Source organism: Gobio gobio (assembly GCF_949357685.1).
Source record: "Gobio gobio genome assembly, chromosome: 2".
In the NCBI taxonomy this organism is placed as follows: Eukaryota; Metazoa; Chordata; class Actinopteri; order Cypriniformes; family Gobionidae; genus Gobio; species Gobio gobio.
The window spans coordinates 7,338,309-7,358,306 of NC_137098.1; the positions used below are offsets into that span (position 1 = coordinate 7,338,309).

General features: G+C 38.2%; 1 protein-coding gene across 1 annotated transcript in view; it reads left to right on the top strand.

Moving 5' to 3' along the window:
- Window positions 1-19,998, top strand: part of vat1l (vesicle amine transport 1-like) — an 84,982-nt gene that overhangs the window by 5,619 nt on the left and 59,365 nt on the right. The window contains exons 4-7 of the mRNA XM_079838062.1: window positions 4,201-4,343; window positions 7,939-8,042; window positions 18,877-18,932; window positions 19,024-19,218. Of these exons, the coding sequence (XP_079694188.1) occupies window positions 4,201-4,343; window positions 7,939-8,042; window positions 18,877-18,932; window positions 19,024-19,218 (498 nt within the window). The remainder of the gene's footprint in view (window positions 1-4,200; window positions 4,344-7,938; window positions 8,043-18,876; window positions 18,933-19,023; window positions 19,219-19,998) is intronic.

Here is a 19,998-nt window from a genome sequence, read left to right on the forward strand (position 1 = left end):
CTTAGAAAGCCTTTCTTTAATGTGAATTTCATTTTGTTTAAATTGTATCTTAATTTTAATCAACGTTTAATCAGATAATTGCCTGGATTTAATAAATAAGAAGCAAATAGTCTATAGCAGACAATAATCGCGGGAGCGATCACATGCTTTGCACATGAACTGGAGCGTCTCAAATAAACCGAAACTCAGCAGCTACTTGTCTCACAAAAATGAGAAATATGTGTATATAAAGCTTGAAATGTCCACTTTTAAACGTAACGAAAAGAAAATAGTCCAGCAATGCGCACTGTTCAATAGTGGCAACGATATGCGTCCGTTCATTCATTCTTGTCAAAGACGCTGACGTCAGACGCACGTCCGTTTACAAACCAATCAAAGTCCAGATGCCGCCCACATAGATGATGACAAGACACAAGTATATCATGTAAAGTTCTTTAGTGCGCTCGCATAATTGCAATGTGAAACCAAACCAAAACTAACCGAATGTATAAAATGTATCAAAACATGAACTTCGGTTCGGACCTTGGTGCGGACTTTCAGGAGTGAAAACGCCCTAAAACAAGAGCCTCCAAACCAACTCTGGTGTGGTTCGACTAAAATATGAATTCAACACGAACCAAAAACAGGATGTGATGTTACCAGATGCGACCCTAAAAAGGACTGAATGCTCAAGCACATCTGTTTTTCTCCTCATAGTCGTGATGTTGCCCATCACAGTTCAGTACAGGCATCAGAACCGCGTCTTCTCGCAGCAGATCTTCGTTTGTGTGTGTGACAGAGGGATTCCTGCCACTGTTTTGACTCCTTTACACATTTTATAATCTCTTTATGTGTTCTCAGCTGGTCATCATATGGACATGCATTTAGCCCAGCACACAGCATTGTTTAGGATGTTCGGTAAGTTCTGTCGAAAATATACATAATAAAATCCATTTTCTTGTTTTTTATCTTTATGTTTGGAGTTAAAAATGACAGTGTGGACGCTAAGTGAACCAGGACTAAATGTATCTTTTCTTTTTTGGTCCAGACCAAAGGAAACAAGAGAACCAAACTACAAGTGTGAAAACACCCTAAAGGGCCGTTCAAACAGAATGTGTTTTTCCGCTACTTTTTCATGGTCTTTCTATGTAAACACGCACTAGACTGACTTCTTTAACCGTTTCACTTGCGTCTTTTGCAGCGTTTCGTGCATGACATGGGCGTTCTAAAAATGTGGAAGTTAAAAGTTTAACTTTCTCTCTAAAGTAAAACACCTCTCTAGACATCTGAACTTCTTTTAACTTGAGCACTGTTTTTTGAATGCCGTGTCAAGCCTATTTATACTTCCGCTGTGCATGCACACCTCCCCAAAAGGACGAGGTGTTTATACTTGGAGCGCTTGCCGTTGTACTATTCTTTGAAACGACTCTGAGTAATTGTCCTCTAAGCCATCATGAATCAACGGTGAGAAGAAGTTACACATGTGACAATGGCTGAATCCGAAATCGCCCCCTATTCCCTCAAATAGGGCATTATTTGAGGAGACAGCCATTTGTAGTGGTGTCGAAACCATAGTGCACTCATTCAATCCCACATTGCACCGCAATAGCGAGTGTACAGCTGATGTACACTCAATGGCTGTCTGACTTCACTCACTCGTTTTCATTCACTCCTTCAAGTGAACTATATTAGTGGACTAAAGTAGGGAATAGGGAATTAGGGTTTAGGGGCGATTTTGGATTCAGCCAATGTTTGTTTTATTACACTTCACTAAAACCACGCTACAATAGAATCGTGTAAAACCCAGTAAACCTTGAGATTATTACTTGTGACATTAGAAAAAAATATACACTGATCAGACGTAACATTATGACCGGTGATCAAGTGAAGTGAATAACACTGATTATCTCTTCAGCGCCTGTCAGTCGGTGGGATATATTTAGGCAGCAAGTGAACGTTTTGTTGATATGTTAGAAACAGGAAAAATGGGCAAGCGTAAAGATTTGAGCGAGTTTGACAAGGGCCAAATTGTGATGGCTAGACAACTGGGTCCGAGCATCTCCAAAACTGCAGCTCTTGTGGGATGTTCCCGGTCTACAGTGGTCAGTCTCTATCAAAAGTGATCCAGGGAAGGAACAGTGGAGAACCAACGACAGGGTCATGGGTGGCCAAGGCTCATTGATGCATGTGGGGAGCGAAGGCTGGCCCGTGTGGTCCGATCAAACAGACGAGCTACTGGAGCTCAAATTGCTCAAGAAGTTAATGCTGGTTCTGATAGAAAGCTGTCAGAAAACACAGAGCATCTCAGTTTGTTGCGTATGGGGCGGCACAGCCACTGACCAGTCAGGGTGTCCATGCTGACCCCTGTCCACCGACAAAAGCGCCAAGAGTGGACATGTGAGCATCAGAACTGGACCACGAAGCAATGGAAGATTGAGATCAGGGGGATTTGGCCTGAGGTGTTGACTTGGCCTCCAAATTCCCCACATCTCAATCCAATCGAGCATCTCTGGGATGTGCTGAACAAACAAGTCTGATCAATGGAGGCCCCACCTCCCAACTTACAGGACTTAAATGATCTGCTGCTAACATATTGGTGCCAGATACCACAGCACACCTTCAGGGGTCAGCAAAAGGGGGACCAACACAATATTAGTGTTGATGTTATAATTTTATGCCTGATCTGTGTATGGATATGAGTACATGTACTAAATTAAACAACGATTAAATATTTTCTAATTTCACTAAACATTTTCATTTAATTTCGTGAACATTTTTATTAAACATGGACCTTTATTTTCATAAAGTACCTGCTTGACCAGATTCACCTCCAAGTCGTGTGGAGCAAAAGCGCTTTCATGACCGGAAATTTCACAGTTATTTTGTTTTCAAAGAAGAAAAGGGAAACAACATAGTTGTATAGCGCAAACCATGCCTTCCAGCTATGAAGATGCTTTTTTTTATCAAAGGACTCAACCATTTGCAGGTACGACTAGCACGGAAATCATGTTGGCAAAAATGTTATGTTTGTTTGTGATTTAAAATTGCATAGTTTGCATGATTGCAGTTGTATGTGGGTCAATGATATGACATGTATTTTTTTTTTGGTCCAAATTAATTATTTTTCTAAAAAAATAATTAATAAATACATGTCACATATCAAATTGATCTACAATATTTCCTTTATAAGATACTCTTTTGTTTAAAAAAAAAATGTAATTGACTTTTTGAGTTGTGGTGTTTCAAAGACCTAAAATGTCAGGTGGTGCGACCAGCAAATTTACATTTAAAAGTATCAATTCCCACTGCAATTGCAAAATGAAGTAAGAAATATAAATGTAAACCATTATATAATGTAAACAAATAATAATAAAAAAAATTATGTTCTGAACACATAGAAAAGTGTCCGTTTATATGAATTGGACTAAAAGGGCAATACATAGAAAAGGGAAAGGGAATTTACCATGTGATATGCATTTTACAATGAATCATATGTATATTGGATATGTATATTATTTTAAATTAATATATGGTCGCACCACCTGACATTTTCTGGGTGGTAAAATCAGAAATCTTCTTTAATAATGAATTAATGCTGTCTTAAAGCTTTAAAACCAAAAATCAACACCATACATCTTTTGCTTCAAATTATTTTTTATCTTAAAAAAAATATAATTTTTCTTATTTGTCATTGACCCATGTAAGTTACTAGCGGATAATAAGCTGGAAAATGTAGAATAATATTAATATACTATCTATATATACGGGGCTGAGTAATCTCTAGTTGGTGAAACAAGACACGATTGCTCAGTTTTTATTTAAAATTCATAGTTAAATAAAATTAATTTGATATTGCTTTTTACCTGACTTTATTTACATATGTGACTCAAAAGCAATCAGACTACTTTTATATTGTGGTGCTTGGATTACATTACTGAATACTTTTTAATGACGTAATTTGTAACTAACGGAATACATTTTAAAAGTAACCCTCCCAACCCTGGACGCAAAGTCATTTTTGAAGCGCGCACCCAAGCAAACTTGAGTATAAATCAGCCTTCATGCGCGAGACGCTGCAAAAGACACGAGGCGCAAGGGTTAAAAACGTCCGTCTAGCGTGTGTTTACATTGAAAAATAATGAAAAAGTAGTGCAGTGGAATGGAAAAACACATTCACCATTAATCATATTCTGTTCTGTTTGTCCTCTTTTTCCACATTAGGGTCAAGCAGTCGCTCAACTTTGTTCCACCGTCCCCAACGTCACTGTGTTTGGGACCGCCTCGCCCTTCAAACACGAAGCCATAAAGCATTCAGTCACTCATCTCTTTGACAGAAACCTTGACTACGTTCCAGAAGTTAAGAAGTAAGCACAAATGCGGTTGATGTCATTATGTAGATGAGATGAAGGGGCAAAAAAGAAACAGTTAGATGGTGAGAATATAAAATAAATGAGTCATACTGGGAGGCCAGTGCAAGTCTGAGAAAGCAGACGTCACCAGTACCTCCTCTAGACCTGCGTGGCTCCAGTCCCCATGGCAACACCCAGCAGATGGGAAAGTGGTGTGTTGTATTATGGGGAGGGGCACCAGTACGTCCTTCTGATCAACCACACAAAGCCAGAAAATGTGCAGCAACTGACTCATTCAGAGCTAACCGCAACACATTTGAGGAAACCTTATTTATAACCGCCTAACCATTTCTGTGGTGGAAATCTCATTTGTAAAGCATCTTTTGTCCATTTGTATTGGTTTCCCCTACAACAAAAAGTATTGTAGCAAGACCATGGTAGGGTAGTGGTAAAAAATACCATGGTAGTTCTAAAATGCGTAGTTACCTTTACAGGGCTTGAAGGGGCAAGTGAAAGAGAATTTTACTTGCGCAACCAGATAAGTATCCTGATTAAAACGTCAGTAAAAAAAAACTAAAACTGAGGAATCACCAAAAGGCAAGATTAGAGCCAGATTTACTAACACCCTCTTTTGGCGTTAAAAAGTACTGTCAGGATTTACTAAAGACACTAAAACACTAAATTAGCGTTGAAAGGGCGTGGACGGGGTTATTTTTGCGGCTGATCTTATTGCATATGCATTTGTAGGAGTTTCTCTTTCAGACGCAGTATTTATGAGAGGAGAGTATTTAAATGAATCACAAAAGGTGATTTACTAAGGTTTACGCTCATCAATTTACAGGTGTTTGCGCCATTATTTACCACCCAAAAAAAGCTAATTTGCACTGGCGCTGCTCTTGGTAGATTGTGTTGGTCATTATGGAAATGACCCGGCTTCATCTGTGTTCTTTAATTTGCTCGTCGTCAGTAGATTACGCGAGAACTTTCCACTCCCATTTGCACTTTTTTTGGAATTGCGCTCTCACGCTAATTTGCCCTTTTTAGTAAATCTGCCCCTCAGTGTAAGTGACGATTGATATAATAATATATTATATAATGTATAATGCACTGACGGTAACAAGGTTACACACACAAATAAACTAATTTAACAGACTGCAATAAAAATGGGAATTTTTATATTTATAACAAATGATACAGTTAAGCAACATCACACGACCAAGTTTTCCTGAATACCATTATGATTGAAATGTGACACTGATTCCATACAACAGTTCAATAAACAAGTAGTTCATATTAAGTCACTTACATTTTAGATGTAATATTCACTGTTTACGTTCTGTTTCATTAGCGAAAATTGTTCCAATCAAAGATCACAGCAGAACCGTAGCGCATCTCACAGCAACACCCAACCGCATTTTCATTACTAAATGTTTCAGCACTTAGAACGAATCGGTTGAGTCAACGATTCAATGACCCATTAATAAACAACTGCCTCAGTCTTGAATGAATCAGCTGTTTGAACGAATCGGTTGAGTCAATGATTCAGTGACCCATTCATAAACAACTGCCTCAGTCTTGAATGAATCAGCTGTTTGAACGAATCGGTTGAGTCAACGATTCAATGACCCATTCATAAACAACTGCCTCAATCTTGAATGAATCAGCTGTTTGAATGAATCGGTTGAGTCAACGATTCAATGACCCATTCATAAACAACTGCCTCAGTCTTGAATGAATCAGCTGTTTGAACGAATCGGTTGAGTCAATGATTCAGTGACCCATTCATAAACAACTGCCTCAGTCTTGAATGAATCAGCTGTTTGAATGAATTGGTTGAGTCAACGATTCAATGACCCATTCATAAACAACTGCCTCAATCTTGAATGAATCAGCTGTTTGAATGAAATGAATCGGTTGAGTCAACTATTCAATGACCCATTCATTAACAACTGCCTCAGTCTTGAATGAATCAGCTGTTTGAACGAATCGGTTGAGTCAACGATTCAATGACCCATTCATAAACAGCTGCCTCATTCTTGAATGAATCAGCTGTTTGAAGGAATCGTTTGAATGAATAACTCAATGACTCTCATTAAGATGGTTAGTTGGCGGTTTAGTTCCATGTTTAAAAGCATGGGTTACACGGACAATAGCTATGTTTCCATCCACCTATTTTTATGCGCATTTTGGGATATTGCATCAAAAAATGCTGAATGGAAACGCACATAAATTCTAAAAAATGCGCATAAAAAACTTATGTGCTCGTTTGAGCCGGATACATTTTCTATCCGATACGAAAACATGCGCATAAACTACGATGGAAACGCATTTACCGCAGCATATGCCTCTGAAAGCATGACAACACGTTCATTGAGACGCACAAGTTTCTCTGAGACACAAATAATTGATTATATATGAAAATGATTATATATGGTGGCTTCTCCTATGTTTCTTAGGGATTTTTTTAGCAGTTGTTTATCAGGAACTTATTGCACTTAAACAGTCAAATACACACGAAATAATGTCAAAATGCCGGTCTTGGCGAGTATTCACGTGAACACAGTCAGTTCTGTTTTTAGTGAATGTAAACAGTTGAGAAAGAAAACGCATGTGCACCAGTATAATGGATCCATGCGTCAGTTCTTAAAGTGTCAGCAGCCTAATATTCCTGCTGCCAAATTATGAGATAATATAAAAATATCTATATGGCAGTTTTTCCCCTTGGTATGGATGTCAAAATTGTGGCCTGAGAAAATGCTGAGTGGCTAGTGACCACTGGTCACAGTAGCTGGTGAGCAAAAAAGTTAATGTCAAGCCCTGTTACTGAATATTAAGTGTATTTTAAACCCCAACTAAGCAAGCCAAAGGCGACAGTGGCATGGAACCCAAACTCCATGAAGTGACAATAGTGGAGAACAAAAAACATTGGGAGGAACCAGGTTTAGTCAGGGGGTCAGTTCTCATCTGGCCACATTGTAAAACAATGGTTCATCTCCAGAAAACGATGGTAGTACTTGGTACTTTGTGTTAGTGTTATTCTGGTAGTATTTTATTTTACAGTCCTGTTCCCCATGTACACACTATATACTTATTATTGCAATAACTGTGTAATAACACTAGGTACTAACTCTGAACCCAACCTTAACCCATGTAGTTACCATTACCAGTACTTTTTTTGGATAACTACACTGTAGGTACACGTTCTCTGAAATAAAGTGTAACCGTTATTCTAACACGTTTATGCTCATACAAATTCACGTAAACTGAGTATGAGAGAGGAGATTAGGACTCTTTTCATCTCTGTGCTTCCACATTCTTCTCAGGATCAGGGGCAAAGCAAAATTAAATTGGTCTCAGGTCGGTCTCTCTTCCACAATAGGCAGGACCCCGGGCATCACAAGACCTCCTACTGGTTAAGCCTTGTAGGCGGTCCAAGCACCATGAAGACAGGAATGCATTAGAGCCCATGCCTCTCATTACTTATCAGCTGTGATACTGAAAACATTACGGATGTTTGATATTTTTATGGTTCCGAAATGTTTTAGGGCCTCATTTAAGTAACTTTACCAGAACAAAAATATGGTTAATGATGTTTTTTTTTCTCCTGCAGGATATCTCCAGAGGGAGTAGATATTGTACTGGACAGTTTGTGTGGAGAGAACACAGGAAAAGGCCTAACTTTGCTCAAGCCCATGGGAACGTACATCCTGTATGGTTGGTACACACAGAGGAAGAGCATTCTCATAGCACTGCAATTAATTCAACATTTTGAGGATATATATGCCTTATATAATGCTTTAAAGGGACAGTGAACCCCCAAATGAAAATTCTGTCATTATAAACCCGTTTGACCACAAAAGATATTTTGAAGAATGTTCCTGCTGCTCTTTTCGTTATTAACTCTTTCTCTGCCAGTGTTTTTAAAAAAAATTGCCAGCCACCGCCAGGGTTTTTGACAATTTTCACAAAAATGTAATGGCCCATAGACTATTTTGTTGTATGAATATCTGATCATGCAATATATCAAAAGAAAGAGCAGATCCTCTTTTTTTAAACAAAAAAGGACGTTTTATTCTAGCTTCATGCATTCCATTTTTATCAACACTTTCATAAAAAAGCTAAATTTTGAGCAAAAATCTAAGAAAATCACGTTTTTGTCAAAGACTACATCCAGATCAGATTCAGAGCGATGTTCAAACACAGATTGAGTAGATGGAGTCCATCAACACCCATAATGCTTCACAGTCCTATAGCTCGTCCTGGGTCACATTTCAGTTAGTAACATTAGATAGTTTTGATTTATATGCTGTTTAATGTGGATGATCATGTTATTTTACATATGCATCTGCTTACATACGATCGTTTGTTTTTTTTGCGTCTTCCTCGCCTGTGTTTTGATCTGGAGAATCTGTACTCATTCAGAAGATGCGTAAAAATATAGCGCCCCCTAGAGTATAACAGTGAAAACACAGAAACACGGAAAATTCTGAGTTTGGCAGGGAAGCGTTTTCTCACAAATAACGGAAGATTCTGTGTTTGGCAGGGAAGCGTTTTCTCACAAATAACAGAAAATTCTGTGTTTGGCAGGGAAGCGTTTTCTCACAAATAACAGAAAATTCTGTGTTTGGCAGGGAAGCGTTTTCTCACAAATAACGGAAGATTCTGTGTTTGGCAGGGAAGCGTTTTCTCACAAATAACGGAAAATTCTGTGTTTGGCAGGGAAGCGTTTTCTCACAAATAACAGAAAATTCTGTGTTTGGCAGGGAAGCGTTTTCTCACAAATAACGGAAAATTCTGTGTTTGACAGGGAAGCGTTTTCTCACAAATAACGGAAAATTCTGTGTTTGGTAGGGAAGCGTTTTCTCACAAATAACGGAAGATTCTGTGTTTGACAGGGAAGCGTTTTCTCACAAATAACGGAAAATTCTGTGTTTGGCAGGGAAGCGTTTTCTCACAAATAACAGAAAATTCTGTGTTTGGCAGGGAAGCGTTTTCTCACAAATAACGGAAAATTCTGTGTTTGGTAGGGAAGCGTTTTCTCACAAATAACAGAAAATTCTGTGTTTGGTAGGGAAGCGTTTTCTCACAAATAACAGAAAATTCTGTGTTTGGCAGGGAAGCGTTTTCTCACAAATAACGGAAGATTCTGTGTTTGGCAGGGAAGCGTTTTCTCACAAATAACAGAAAATTCTGTGTTTGGTGGGGAAGCGTTTTCTCACAAATAACAGAAAATTCTGTGTTTGGCAGGGAAGCGTTTTCTCACAAATAACAGAAAATTCTGTGTTTGGTAGGGAAGCGTTTTCTCACAAATAACGGAAAATTCTGTGTTTGGTAGGGAAGCGTTTTCTCACAAATAACAGAAAATTCTGTGTTTGGCAGGGAAGCGTTTTCTCACAAATAACAGAAAATTCTGTGTTTGGCAGGGAAGCGTTTTCTCACAAATAACAGAAAATTCTGTGTTTGGCAGGGAAGCGTTTTCTCACAAATAACAGAAAATTCTGTGTTTGGTAGGGAAGCGTTTTCTCACAAATAACGGAAAATTCTGTGTTTGGTAGGGAAGCGTTTTCTCACAAATAACAGAAAATTCTGTGTTTGGCAGGGAAGCGTTTTCTCACAAATAACAGAAAATTCTGTGTTTGGCAGGGAAGCGTTTTCTCACAAATAACGGAAAATTCTGTGTTTGGCAGGGAAGCGTTTTCTCACAAATAACAGAAAATTCTGTGTTTGGTAGGGAAGCGTTTTCTCACAAATAACAGAAAATTCTGTGTTTGGCAGGGAAGCATTTTTTCACAAATAACGGAAAATTCTGTGTTTGGTAGGGAAGCGTTTTCTCACAAATAACAGAAAATTCTGTGTTTGGTAGGGAAGCGTTTTCTCACAAATAACAGAAAATTCTGTGTTTGGCAGGGAAGCATTTTTTCACAAATAACGGAAAATTCTGTGTTTGGTGGGGAAGCGTTTTCTCACAAATAACAGAAAATTCTGTGTTTGGCAGGGAAGCGTTTTCTCACAAATAACAGAAAATTCTGTGTTTGGTAGGGAAGCGTTTTCTCACAAATAACGGAAAATTCTGTGTTTGGTAGGGAAGCGTTTTCTCACAAATAACAGAAAATTCTGTGTTTGGTGGGGAAGCGTTTTCTCACAAATAACAGAAAATTCTGTGTTTGGCAGGGAAGCGTTTTCTCACAAATAACGGAAAATTCTGTGTTTGGTAGGGAAGCATTTTTTCACAAATAACAGAAAATTCTGTGTTTGGTGGGGAAGCGTTTTCTCACAAATAACAGAAAATTCTGTGTTTGGCAGGGAAGCGTTTTCTCACAAATAACAGAAAATTCTGTGTTTGGTAGGGAAGCGTTTTCTCACAAATAACGGAAAATTCTGTGTTTGGTAGGGAAGCGTTTTCTCACAAATAACAGAAAATTCTGTGTTTGGCAGGGAAGCGTTTTCTCACAAATAACAGAAAATTCTGTGTTTGGCAGGGAAGCGTTTTCTCACAAATAACAGAAAATTCTGTGTTTGGCAGGGAAGCGTTTTCTCACAAATAACAGAAAATTCTGTGTTTGGCAGGGAAGCGTTTTCTCACAAATAACAGAAAATTCTGTGTTTGGTAGGGAAGCGTTTTCTCACAAATAACGGAAAATTCTGTGTTTGGTAGGGAAGCGTTTTCTCACAAATAACAGAAAATTCTGTGTTTGGCAGGGAAGCGTTTTCTCACAAATAACAGAAAATTCTGTGTTTGGCAGGGAAGCGTTTTCTCACAAATAACAGAAAATTCTGTGTTTGGTAGGGAAGCGTTTTCTCACAAATAACAGAAAATTCTGTGTTTGGCAGGGAAGCATTTTTTCACAAATAACGGAAAATTCTGTGTTTGGTAGGGAAGCGTTTTCTCACAAATAACAGAAAATTCTGTGTTTGGTAGGGAAGCGTTTTCTCACAAATAACGGAAGATTCTGAGTTTGGCAGGGAAGCATTTTTTCACAAATAACGGAAGATTCTGTGTTTGACAGGGAAGCATTTTCTCACAAATAACAGAAAATTCTGTGTTTGGTAGGGAAGCGTTTTCTCACAAATAACAGAAAATTCTGTGTTTGGCAGGGAAGCATTTTCTCACAAATAACGGAAAATTCTGTGTTTGGCAGGGAAGCGTTTTCTCACAAATAACAGAAAATTCTGTGTTTGGTAGGGAAGCGTTTTCTCACAAATAACAGAAAATTCTGTGTTTGGCAGGGAAGCATTTTTTCACAAATAACGGAAAATTCTGTGTTTGGTAGGGAAGCGTTTTCTCACAAATAACAGAAAATTCTGTGTTTGGTAGGGAAGCGTTTTCTCACAAATAACGGAAGATTCTGAGTTTGGCAGGGAAGCATTTTTTCACAAATAACGGAAGATTCTGTGTTTGACAGGGAAGCATTTTCTCACAAATAACGGAAAATTCTGTGTTTGGTAGGGAAGCGTTTTCTCACAAATAACGGAAGATTCTGAGTTTGGCAGGGAAGCATTTTTTCACAAATAACGGAAGATTCTGTGTTTGACAGGGAAGCATTTTCTCACAAATAACGGAAAATTCTGTGTTTGGTAGGGAATCGTTTTCTCACAAATAACGGAAAATTCTGTGTTTGGTGGGGTTAAGAGGGATAATTCACCCAAAAATTAACATTTTGATTTCCTCGCCCTCAAGTCATCCTAGGTGTATATGACATTTTTCTTTCAGACTAATACAATCAGAGTTATATTAAAAAAGTCCTGGCTAATCCAAGCTTTATGAAGTGCATCTATCCATCATATAACTGCTCCACACGGCTCCGGGTGCTTAATAAAGGCCTTCTGAAGTGATGCGTTTGTGTAAGAAAAATTATATATATATATATATATATATATATATATATATATATATATATATATATATATAGTAATAAAATATCTAGCTTCGACCAGACCACTGTCTATATTCAACTTACAAAAAAAGCATAACTGGCGCAATGTATGACATCGGATGTAGCGTAAGTGTTTTGAACTGCGAGAGGCGCTACACTTTCTGCTTTTTGGGTGAACTATCCCTTTGAAAGCATTCAGAGACCAGGGACAAAAAAGTAGCCCTGTTAAAACAGTCAATTTTAGCATGTACTTATTACAGAAATAATATACTTAAATGGAATGTACAATGTGCTTAACTGAATAATGTTTTCCTAAAATTCAGACATAAATGCATATTAATTACAATTAAATTAAAAAGTATTCTAGTTTAAATTTATATTAGATGCAATTAGTTGAAATTAAGAGTGCTTTGAACTTAAGTACATATTTGTATGTAATTTCATAATTCTATGACATGTGGTACTAAATATAACTAAAATATCTTACTTTTGGGCCATGTAAATATCAACAACTGCAGCAAATTGCATATTTTTGCTCAGTTTGGGTCTAAAATTGTGGTGTTTATTTCCTCCTCAAGCATATAATACTCAACAAAAAGCATGCATGCAATTTTATTTTAACTATTTTAAAGCACGGCAAAAGATTATTGGGTCACACTTTAGACTAGGGTCGAATTCTCACTATTAACTAATTATCAACCATTACTTTTGCCTCAATAAACTCCTAATTACTGCTTATTAATATTTAGTGCGGTAGTTGTTAAGTTTAGGTATTGTGTAGGAATAAGGGATGTAGAATATGATCATAAAGAATAATGCTTTAATATGTGCTTTATACGTGCTAATAAACAGCCAATATCCTAGTAATATGCATGATAATAAGCAACTAGTTAATAGTGAGAATTGGACCCTAAACTAAAGTGTTACCGATTATTGAAACAGTGATTATTATTATTATTACAAAGTGTACCTTTAAAAAACGTACTAAAGTTAAGTAACTTAGTCATGGAAATGTACTCTCTTGTAATCTCATGATAATGTGCTCTATCCAAGTTATATTTATATTATGTTTTATACTTTTAAGATTTGAAGTGCATATTCAATACATCTAAGTCTTTTTCACAAGGGTCGATTTGCCTCATGCACTATTATCTAATTCTCCATGATAGCTGTGTTTATTGAACAAACACATTATTCTCTCATTTGCATACTGCATTAAACTGGGTTGACTGGTGATGACATAATGTTCACTTTTTGGTAACTGTTGCATCATGCAGTAGTCTTGGACTGTAGAGGTAGAAAAAGAGGAAAAAATATAGCAATTTCTGACCTCCTGACCCTCATTTGAAAGCAGTCGCACAAGACACACAAAGTGTCACATTGCAGGTGGCCAACAGCAAATTGAGGTTAATTCACATAAAAGATAATTCCTGCAACTTTAATTACTCCAATTCCCTTCGCTTTCTGGTCCATTAGGAATATTTAATTAGGAGGGAGATAATGTAAAAGTTAGGTTTAAAAACACATTACTGCCAAATTAATGAATCAGGCATCATAATTCTGGATGGAGCTTATTAATAAGAGCCAATTGGCATAGCTGTAATAGTGCCATGTTTTAATGCTTCAAATGCCAAGACTTTACTTTGCATCTTTTAACATCTTTTATAATGTCTGAGTGCTTCATTTCTGAGCCACTTGCACCTGCAAAAATGATGATTGTTTTCAGACATGTTTCCTGAATACATCCCATCTGCCATTGTTCAGTGAAACAGACTGATTTTGTAGTGTCGGTTTGTTGGGATGCTCAGTGCAATGATTTGAACGCTCCAGAGAGACAGAGTGTTATGTTACACTTCAACCTATGAACTTTTTATAGTTGACTCTGCTAATTAACTCTATATTAATTAATATGATACGCACATTTCAAAGGCCTCTAAATTATCAACATTGTCAAACTTTGCAGAAAAACCTGTTGCACACAATCAGGGGTGCATTAACGTACAGGCTTCCATGGGCCAAAGCCCACACTGGGGAGGGGCCTACTGGCTGCATGAAAATTATATTTTTCAAATAGGCTAATATTATATATGAGAGTTTACAGCAATGACAACATAATTCTAGAAATGAACTCAAACACCAGTAAATTTTCAAGACTCGCAACAGCATTTTCGGTGAAGACCTGTTGTCTGAACGGAACCGGACTGGACAACTTTCTGTAACGTCAAACAGGTCGAAAGAGGTGCTTCAATTTTAATTTCAGGAGGTTTTGAAAAACAGGAATCACAATATTGCTTAAATGTGAGAATTAAACTTTATAAGGCTATGATTTAATTAAATAAACACAAGCACTGCATGTTGCAGGTAAAAACATAGTGCTGTTGCGCGTGGTAGAAAGTTTTGATGCAAATCGACCCGAGTTCGAATCCGCCCTTTGCCGAACTCTCTCTAATCCCTTTTCCCATCACATATCCGATCGGAAAGGCATTTATTTTCAATAAAAATTAAGAAATATTCCAAAAGTGGAAATAAAGTGTGTTTGTATAATCGGTAAAGGTTAGGGGTAGGTGTAGGGAGCAGAGTCCTGCACGGGTGCGGGTACCCGACGGGTGACCCGCGAATATTGCTGAAAAACATCCTACTGTGTCGGATGCGGGTGTGGGTCAGGTCGGACAAGGGAGAAACACGGGTCTAAACACGGTTTTTAAACAGTCACGTGCAAACGAATATAGGCCTATATATAAACAATATATGCATGTATATTGTAGATGTGTTCCTAAAAAAAATATGCCTTGCCTGTATTCCAAGTTGATAAAATAATTTCAAATCCATATCAGTTCATCTGTGGCCGCGCGGCACGCGCGTGCCCTCACAGAAGAATCACAACCGCGCGCGCGCTCTGCCTGCACTCGTCGAGATGGATCATGAGGAGTTGAAGAAAAGATAGCCGCAAATGTGGAACTTCATCGCTGAGGAAGCACGCAGATAACTGTGGTAAAAAACCAAGCACAAGCAGTTCTATCGAACAGTATTTGTGTTATATTTCCTGAGTTTGGTCTCTTAATAACACTGTCTTAGTAGGCCTACATTAAGCCATGTTGTGTATTTTTTATAATGGTTTTCTATGGTAGGAAAACGTTTAACGTGTAATTATACGCGTTGCGTTCATATTCTGGGCTCATCTGATTTTTTTTACATATTATACGTTATTAGTATTATGTTTACTGAGTTTGGTCTCTTAATAACAGTACATTAAGCCACGTTAAGCTCCTGGCAGAAGTTGTCCTTGTGTTAATGGTCGTGTAATAACTTCTGTATGCTGGCAATAAACATTTTTGTAAGTGTGTCAATAATGTGAAATGCTAAACTGATTTTATTGCGGATGCCGGTCGGGTGTCAGTTCTATTTTAAGCGGGTCAGGTCGGGTGCGGATTTTAATTAGTGCTGTTGTCGGAAAACGGGTTGGATGCGGGTTTAAGCACTGCGGGTACGGGCAGGTGCGGGTTTTCAAAATCGGAGCCGTGCAGGACTCTGGTAGGGAGGGCTTTATTTTCCCAATAATGCATCCGTTTAATAATTTTATTAAATATAATTATTAACACTTTGTTATTATTGCATACCGTTTATTGCATAACAACTGTCACAATTCACCAGTGTGAGTGCCCGTGATCACCAACAGAGGGCACTCCAACCCGGACTGTCATTCCATCAAAGACTACATTACCCATAATCCTTTGCCTGGACTCATCATCACTCATTGTTTGCACCTGTGTCTCATTACCCCATTACCCCAGCCTATACATGGATTTCTCGGTGACGTCATCACTGCTTGCGCACGCACCCGAGAGGCAGAAAGAAGAAACCTCTCGTGTTGTAGGTTAGTAGCGGCGTGTCTGTAAGTCAAAATGCCAAGGAGTTGCTGCGTGGTTAATTGTACCAACAGAGCCAGTGCTGGGTGCCTGATGTTTAACATACCTAGGGGGAAGCATGCGTTTGCCAAAAAAATATTTTTGTTATTGCAGGTACATTTTGATAGGTAGACGTACCCTGCCATGCATTTGCAGTTAGCTGTGAGGATGTACCCAAGGGCCTTGTGGACATACACCCAGGCATCATAAGGCTTGGCTTTAATCCCTTGCCTTTGACTAGGGAGCACACCTGACCTAAACACGCAAAAATCCGGTGCAGCATCAAAGTATTTAACAAGCTGCACATGACCGCACGTAGTTGTATGCATCGAGGGATTTGTACGCTCTATTTCTCTAGTATACACACTTGGTGTCTGAATTAGATAATTGTATATATCAGGCCATTCAATTGCTGGCCATTTTTTGTCATCCACAATCCACAGATCGTCATGTATAGCGTAAGGATCTGGCAAGATCTCACCATTGCTGAGAGTAAGTTTTTTTTATATAATCGGCACGGTCGGAGGTACTAAGGCTTCCCACGTAATCCATTGTCAAATATTTTATTTACAGTTTAGTATTTTGTGTATATATGTGCAGTCATGAAATGTGGCAGGTCGTAAAGTAACGTAAGCTTAACGTAAATAAAAACAAATTCGCGCTGTCCAGTAGATGCGGCTAGTACATTACTAGCCTAACATGATCATTCATACATGTATCACAGCAACACTGCAAAATTAAAGACAGACAAACAGTTCCAACTAAAATCACGTTTTATTGAGTCAGCAGTTATATACAAACAATAAGGAAAGCTTCAATACTTAAGGTTGTTGCAGTAGCGGACCAGCTCAGCGATCTGTCTTTCTGCCTCCAGGATGCGCACGCACCCTGTAATGTTTGTAAACAGGAAACCCGTGTATATAAACCATGTTCACTCTGTCATTCACTGCAAAGTCTTGTTTGTTGTATTACTGCATTTCTGAGCGTTTTCCCTGGTTTCTTGTCTTGGTTTTGGATTACTTGCCTGTTCCGTGGATTACCCTTTTGCCTGTCTCTCCTGTCTTGATTGCCTGTTTGGACTGCTTGCATGTGTATGACCTTTTGCCAGTTTCTTGATTGTGGATTACCCTTTAATAAAGCTGCGTTTGGATCCTCTACCTTCTGTCTCAGAGCAGTACGTCACAACAACACTGCCGTAATGCTGTAGGGCCTCTGGTTGTCTTAAAGGATTAGTTAACTTATGTCCTGATAATTTACTCACCCTCATGCCATCCAAGATGTTCATGTCTTTCTTTCTTCAGTGGAAAAGAAATTCTTTTTTTCAGGAAAACATTCCAGGATTTTTCTTTGTATAATAGACTTCAATGGCAACCAAAATGCTGAAGGTCCAAATCAATGCAGTTTCAAAGGAAGGGCTTCAGAGACTCGGTACGGTCCCAGGCGAGGAATAGGGTCTTATCTAGCAAAACCATTTTCGGCCATTTTCTTTATAAAAAAAAAAAGTAAATCTTGCGCTGCTTAGCGACACACCACGGATTTCGTAATCATGTAAGAAAGGTCACGCTAGACGTAGGCGGAAGTACCGCCCCGTGTTTACAAATCGCTCGTGCGAAGACGAATACAAACATCCTTTAGCAAAAAAAGGTAAAACAACAATGTTGAAGATGGAGTGTTTTTTGGTAAAGGGCGTTTGTATTAGTCCTCACACGTTGGCATGGGCGGTACTTCTGCCTACGTCTAGTGTGACCTTTCCGACGTGATTACACAATTTTGGTTGCCATTGAAGTCCATTATATGGAGAAAAATCCTGGAATGTTTTCCTCAAAAAAAGAATTTCTTTTCCACTGAAGAAAGAAAGACATGAACATCTTGGATGAGATGGGGGTGAGTAAATTATCAGGAAATGTTCATTTTAAAGTGATCTAATCCTTTAAGGTGCCCCTGCACATTTTACTGCATGCCTTCTGTTGACTGATTAATAGTTAACACTTTTTAGCAATTTTTTGTATTATTCTTAAAACGTCCCCCTTCAGGTTGTGGTTCAAGTGTCTTTTTGCTGTGAAATCTTTAATGATATTCACAAACTAAATATAAGAATATCTTTTATATTGTTAGTAATATTTCAAGATCAACACTTACTGGACTGAAGCAACTTCAGTTTAATTGATTATCCCTGCATGCCAAATGTATCAAATATGATCCATGAGGCTTTTGAAGAACGTTTGTTTGTTCATCTCTCAGTCATCATTGTATTGCATTAATGAAGAAGCCTTTTGCTCTCTTCAGCTTTGCTCATAAAGCATTTAAATATCATCTTACAAATACATTATTGGCAGAAATAGAGTGACAACTGATATTGAAATGCATCTTATGTAAGTACTCTGTTATATAATTTTTTTATCTATATTACATTATATCATATTATTACTTTATATTATATTATGTCTTACTTTTTGGCCATATAAATATCAACAACTGTGCCAAATTGCATATTTTTGCTCAGTTTGGGTCTAAAATGGTGTTTCTTTCCCCATTGAATGTATAATTCGCAACAAAAAGCATGCATGCATTTTTTGTTGTTGATTGTTTTTAACTATTTTGTCTAAAGGTTCAATAAACCATTTTCAGTTCCATTAAAAAAATATATTATTTCATATATCAGGCTTTACATGGTTAGGCTGGGGTAGAAGAAAGTAAAAAAACAATCATATATCATCTTTAAGAAACCTTATAAACTGTTAAAATGTACTTTTGTGAACACATTTCCAGGTTCATCAAACATGGTGACGGGAGAGACAAAAAGTTTCTTCAGTTTTGCTAAATCTGTGAGTTTTATATCTATTTTCCATAACATGTAAACATATTAAGTGTTGGTGCTCAGTTGTCATTGTTAAAAAATTGCTCTTTGTCTCCCAGTGGTGGCAGGTTGAGAAGGTTAACCCTATCAAACTCTATGAGGAGAATAAAGTCATGGCCGGATTCTCGCTCCTTAACCTCCTCTTCAAGCAGGGGGGATGCAGCCGAGTCAAGAAAGTGGTGCAAAAACTTCTTTCCCTCTACGACCAAAAGAAGATCAAGCCTCTGGTAGACTCCTTGTGGGCGCTTGAGGAGGTAAGAGACAGCGTTTTCATAAGCATAATCCAATTGCTACAGTATGTAAACATATCATACTCGTCTGATTGTGCATATTTCACTTTAAGAACTAAAACACACCTTGTAACTCATATGCGAAGAAGTTAGCCAATCGTAACAGAGGGGATTTATATGCAATAGCAAGCGAGAGCCAGCCAGAGCAGAGTCTGCAAAGCGTCATGAGAGACGGCCTTATGCTGCGTTCACACCAAACGCGAATTGAGCGTCAAAATCGCGTCTACCGCGTCTAGTTTCACGCGCGTACATTTTGAATGCATTCGCGCGTCAGCAGAGAATTGGACGCGCGTAGAAATCGAGCGCTGGAAGCGAAATTGACGCGCGTTCAAGGCACTCCAGGAGAAATATGTCATAAAACACCACTCTGCCTCTTTTCATTTTCATTAAACATATATATTAAGCATTAATAGCCACACAAATGTGGTCCAGGCAACTCCTACATTATCTTCACTGCATGTATGTTTAAATATCCTTAAAATATAAAGTTATGAAACTTCTCTTTGCCCTCAGTCAAAACGATTTGGCAGACAACAAATTATATATTCATGAGAGCAAAGATCGCCCGTTAGATCCACACAAGACGAACCACTACAGGACATCAGAGCCAGCGGCAGACGCCAGAAGGACTGGCCGAGGAAAGGCTGCCTTCGCCGGGGTTATGAGCAGTGAATGCCCGGTGATCGCTTGGATCTCACAACTCCAAAACAACAAGAATTTTTTTTTTCAATAGGCGCTCTCTTT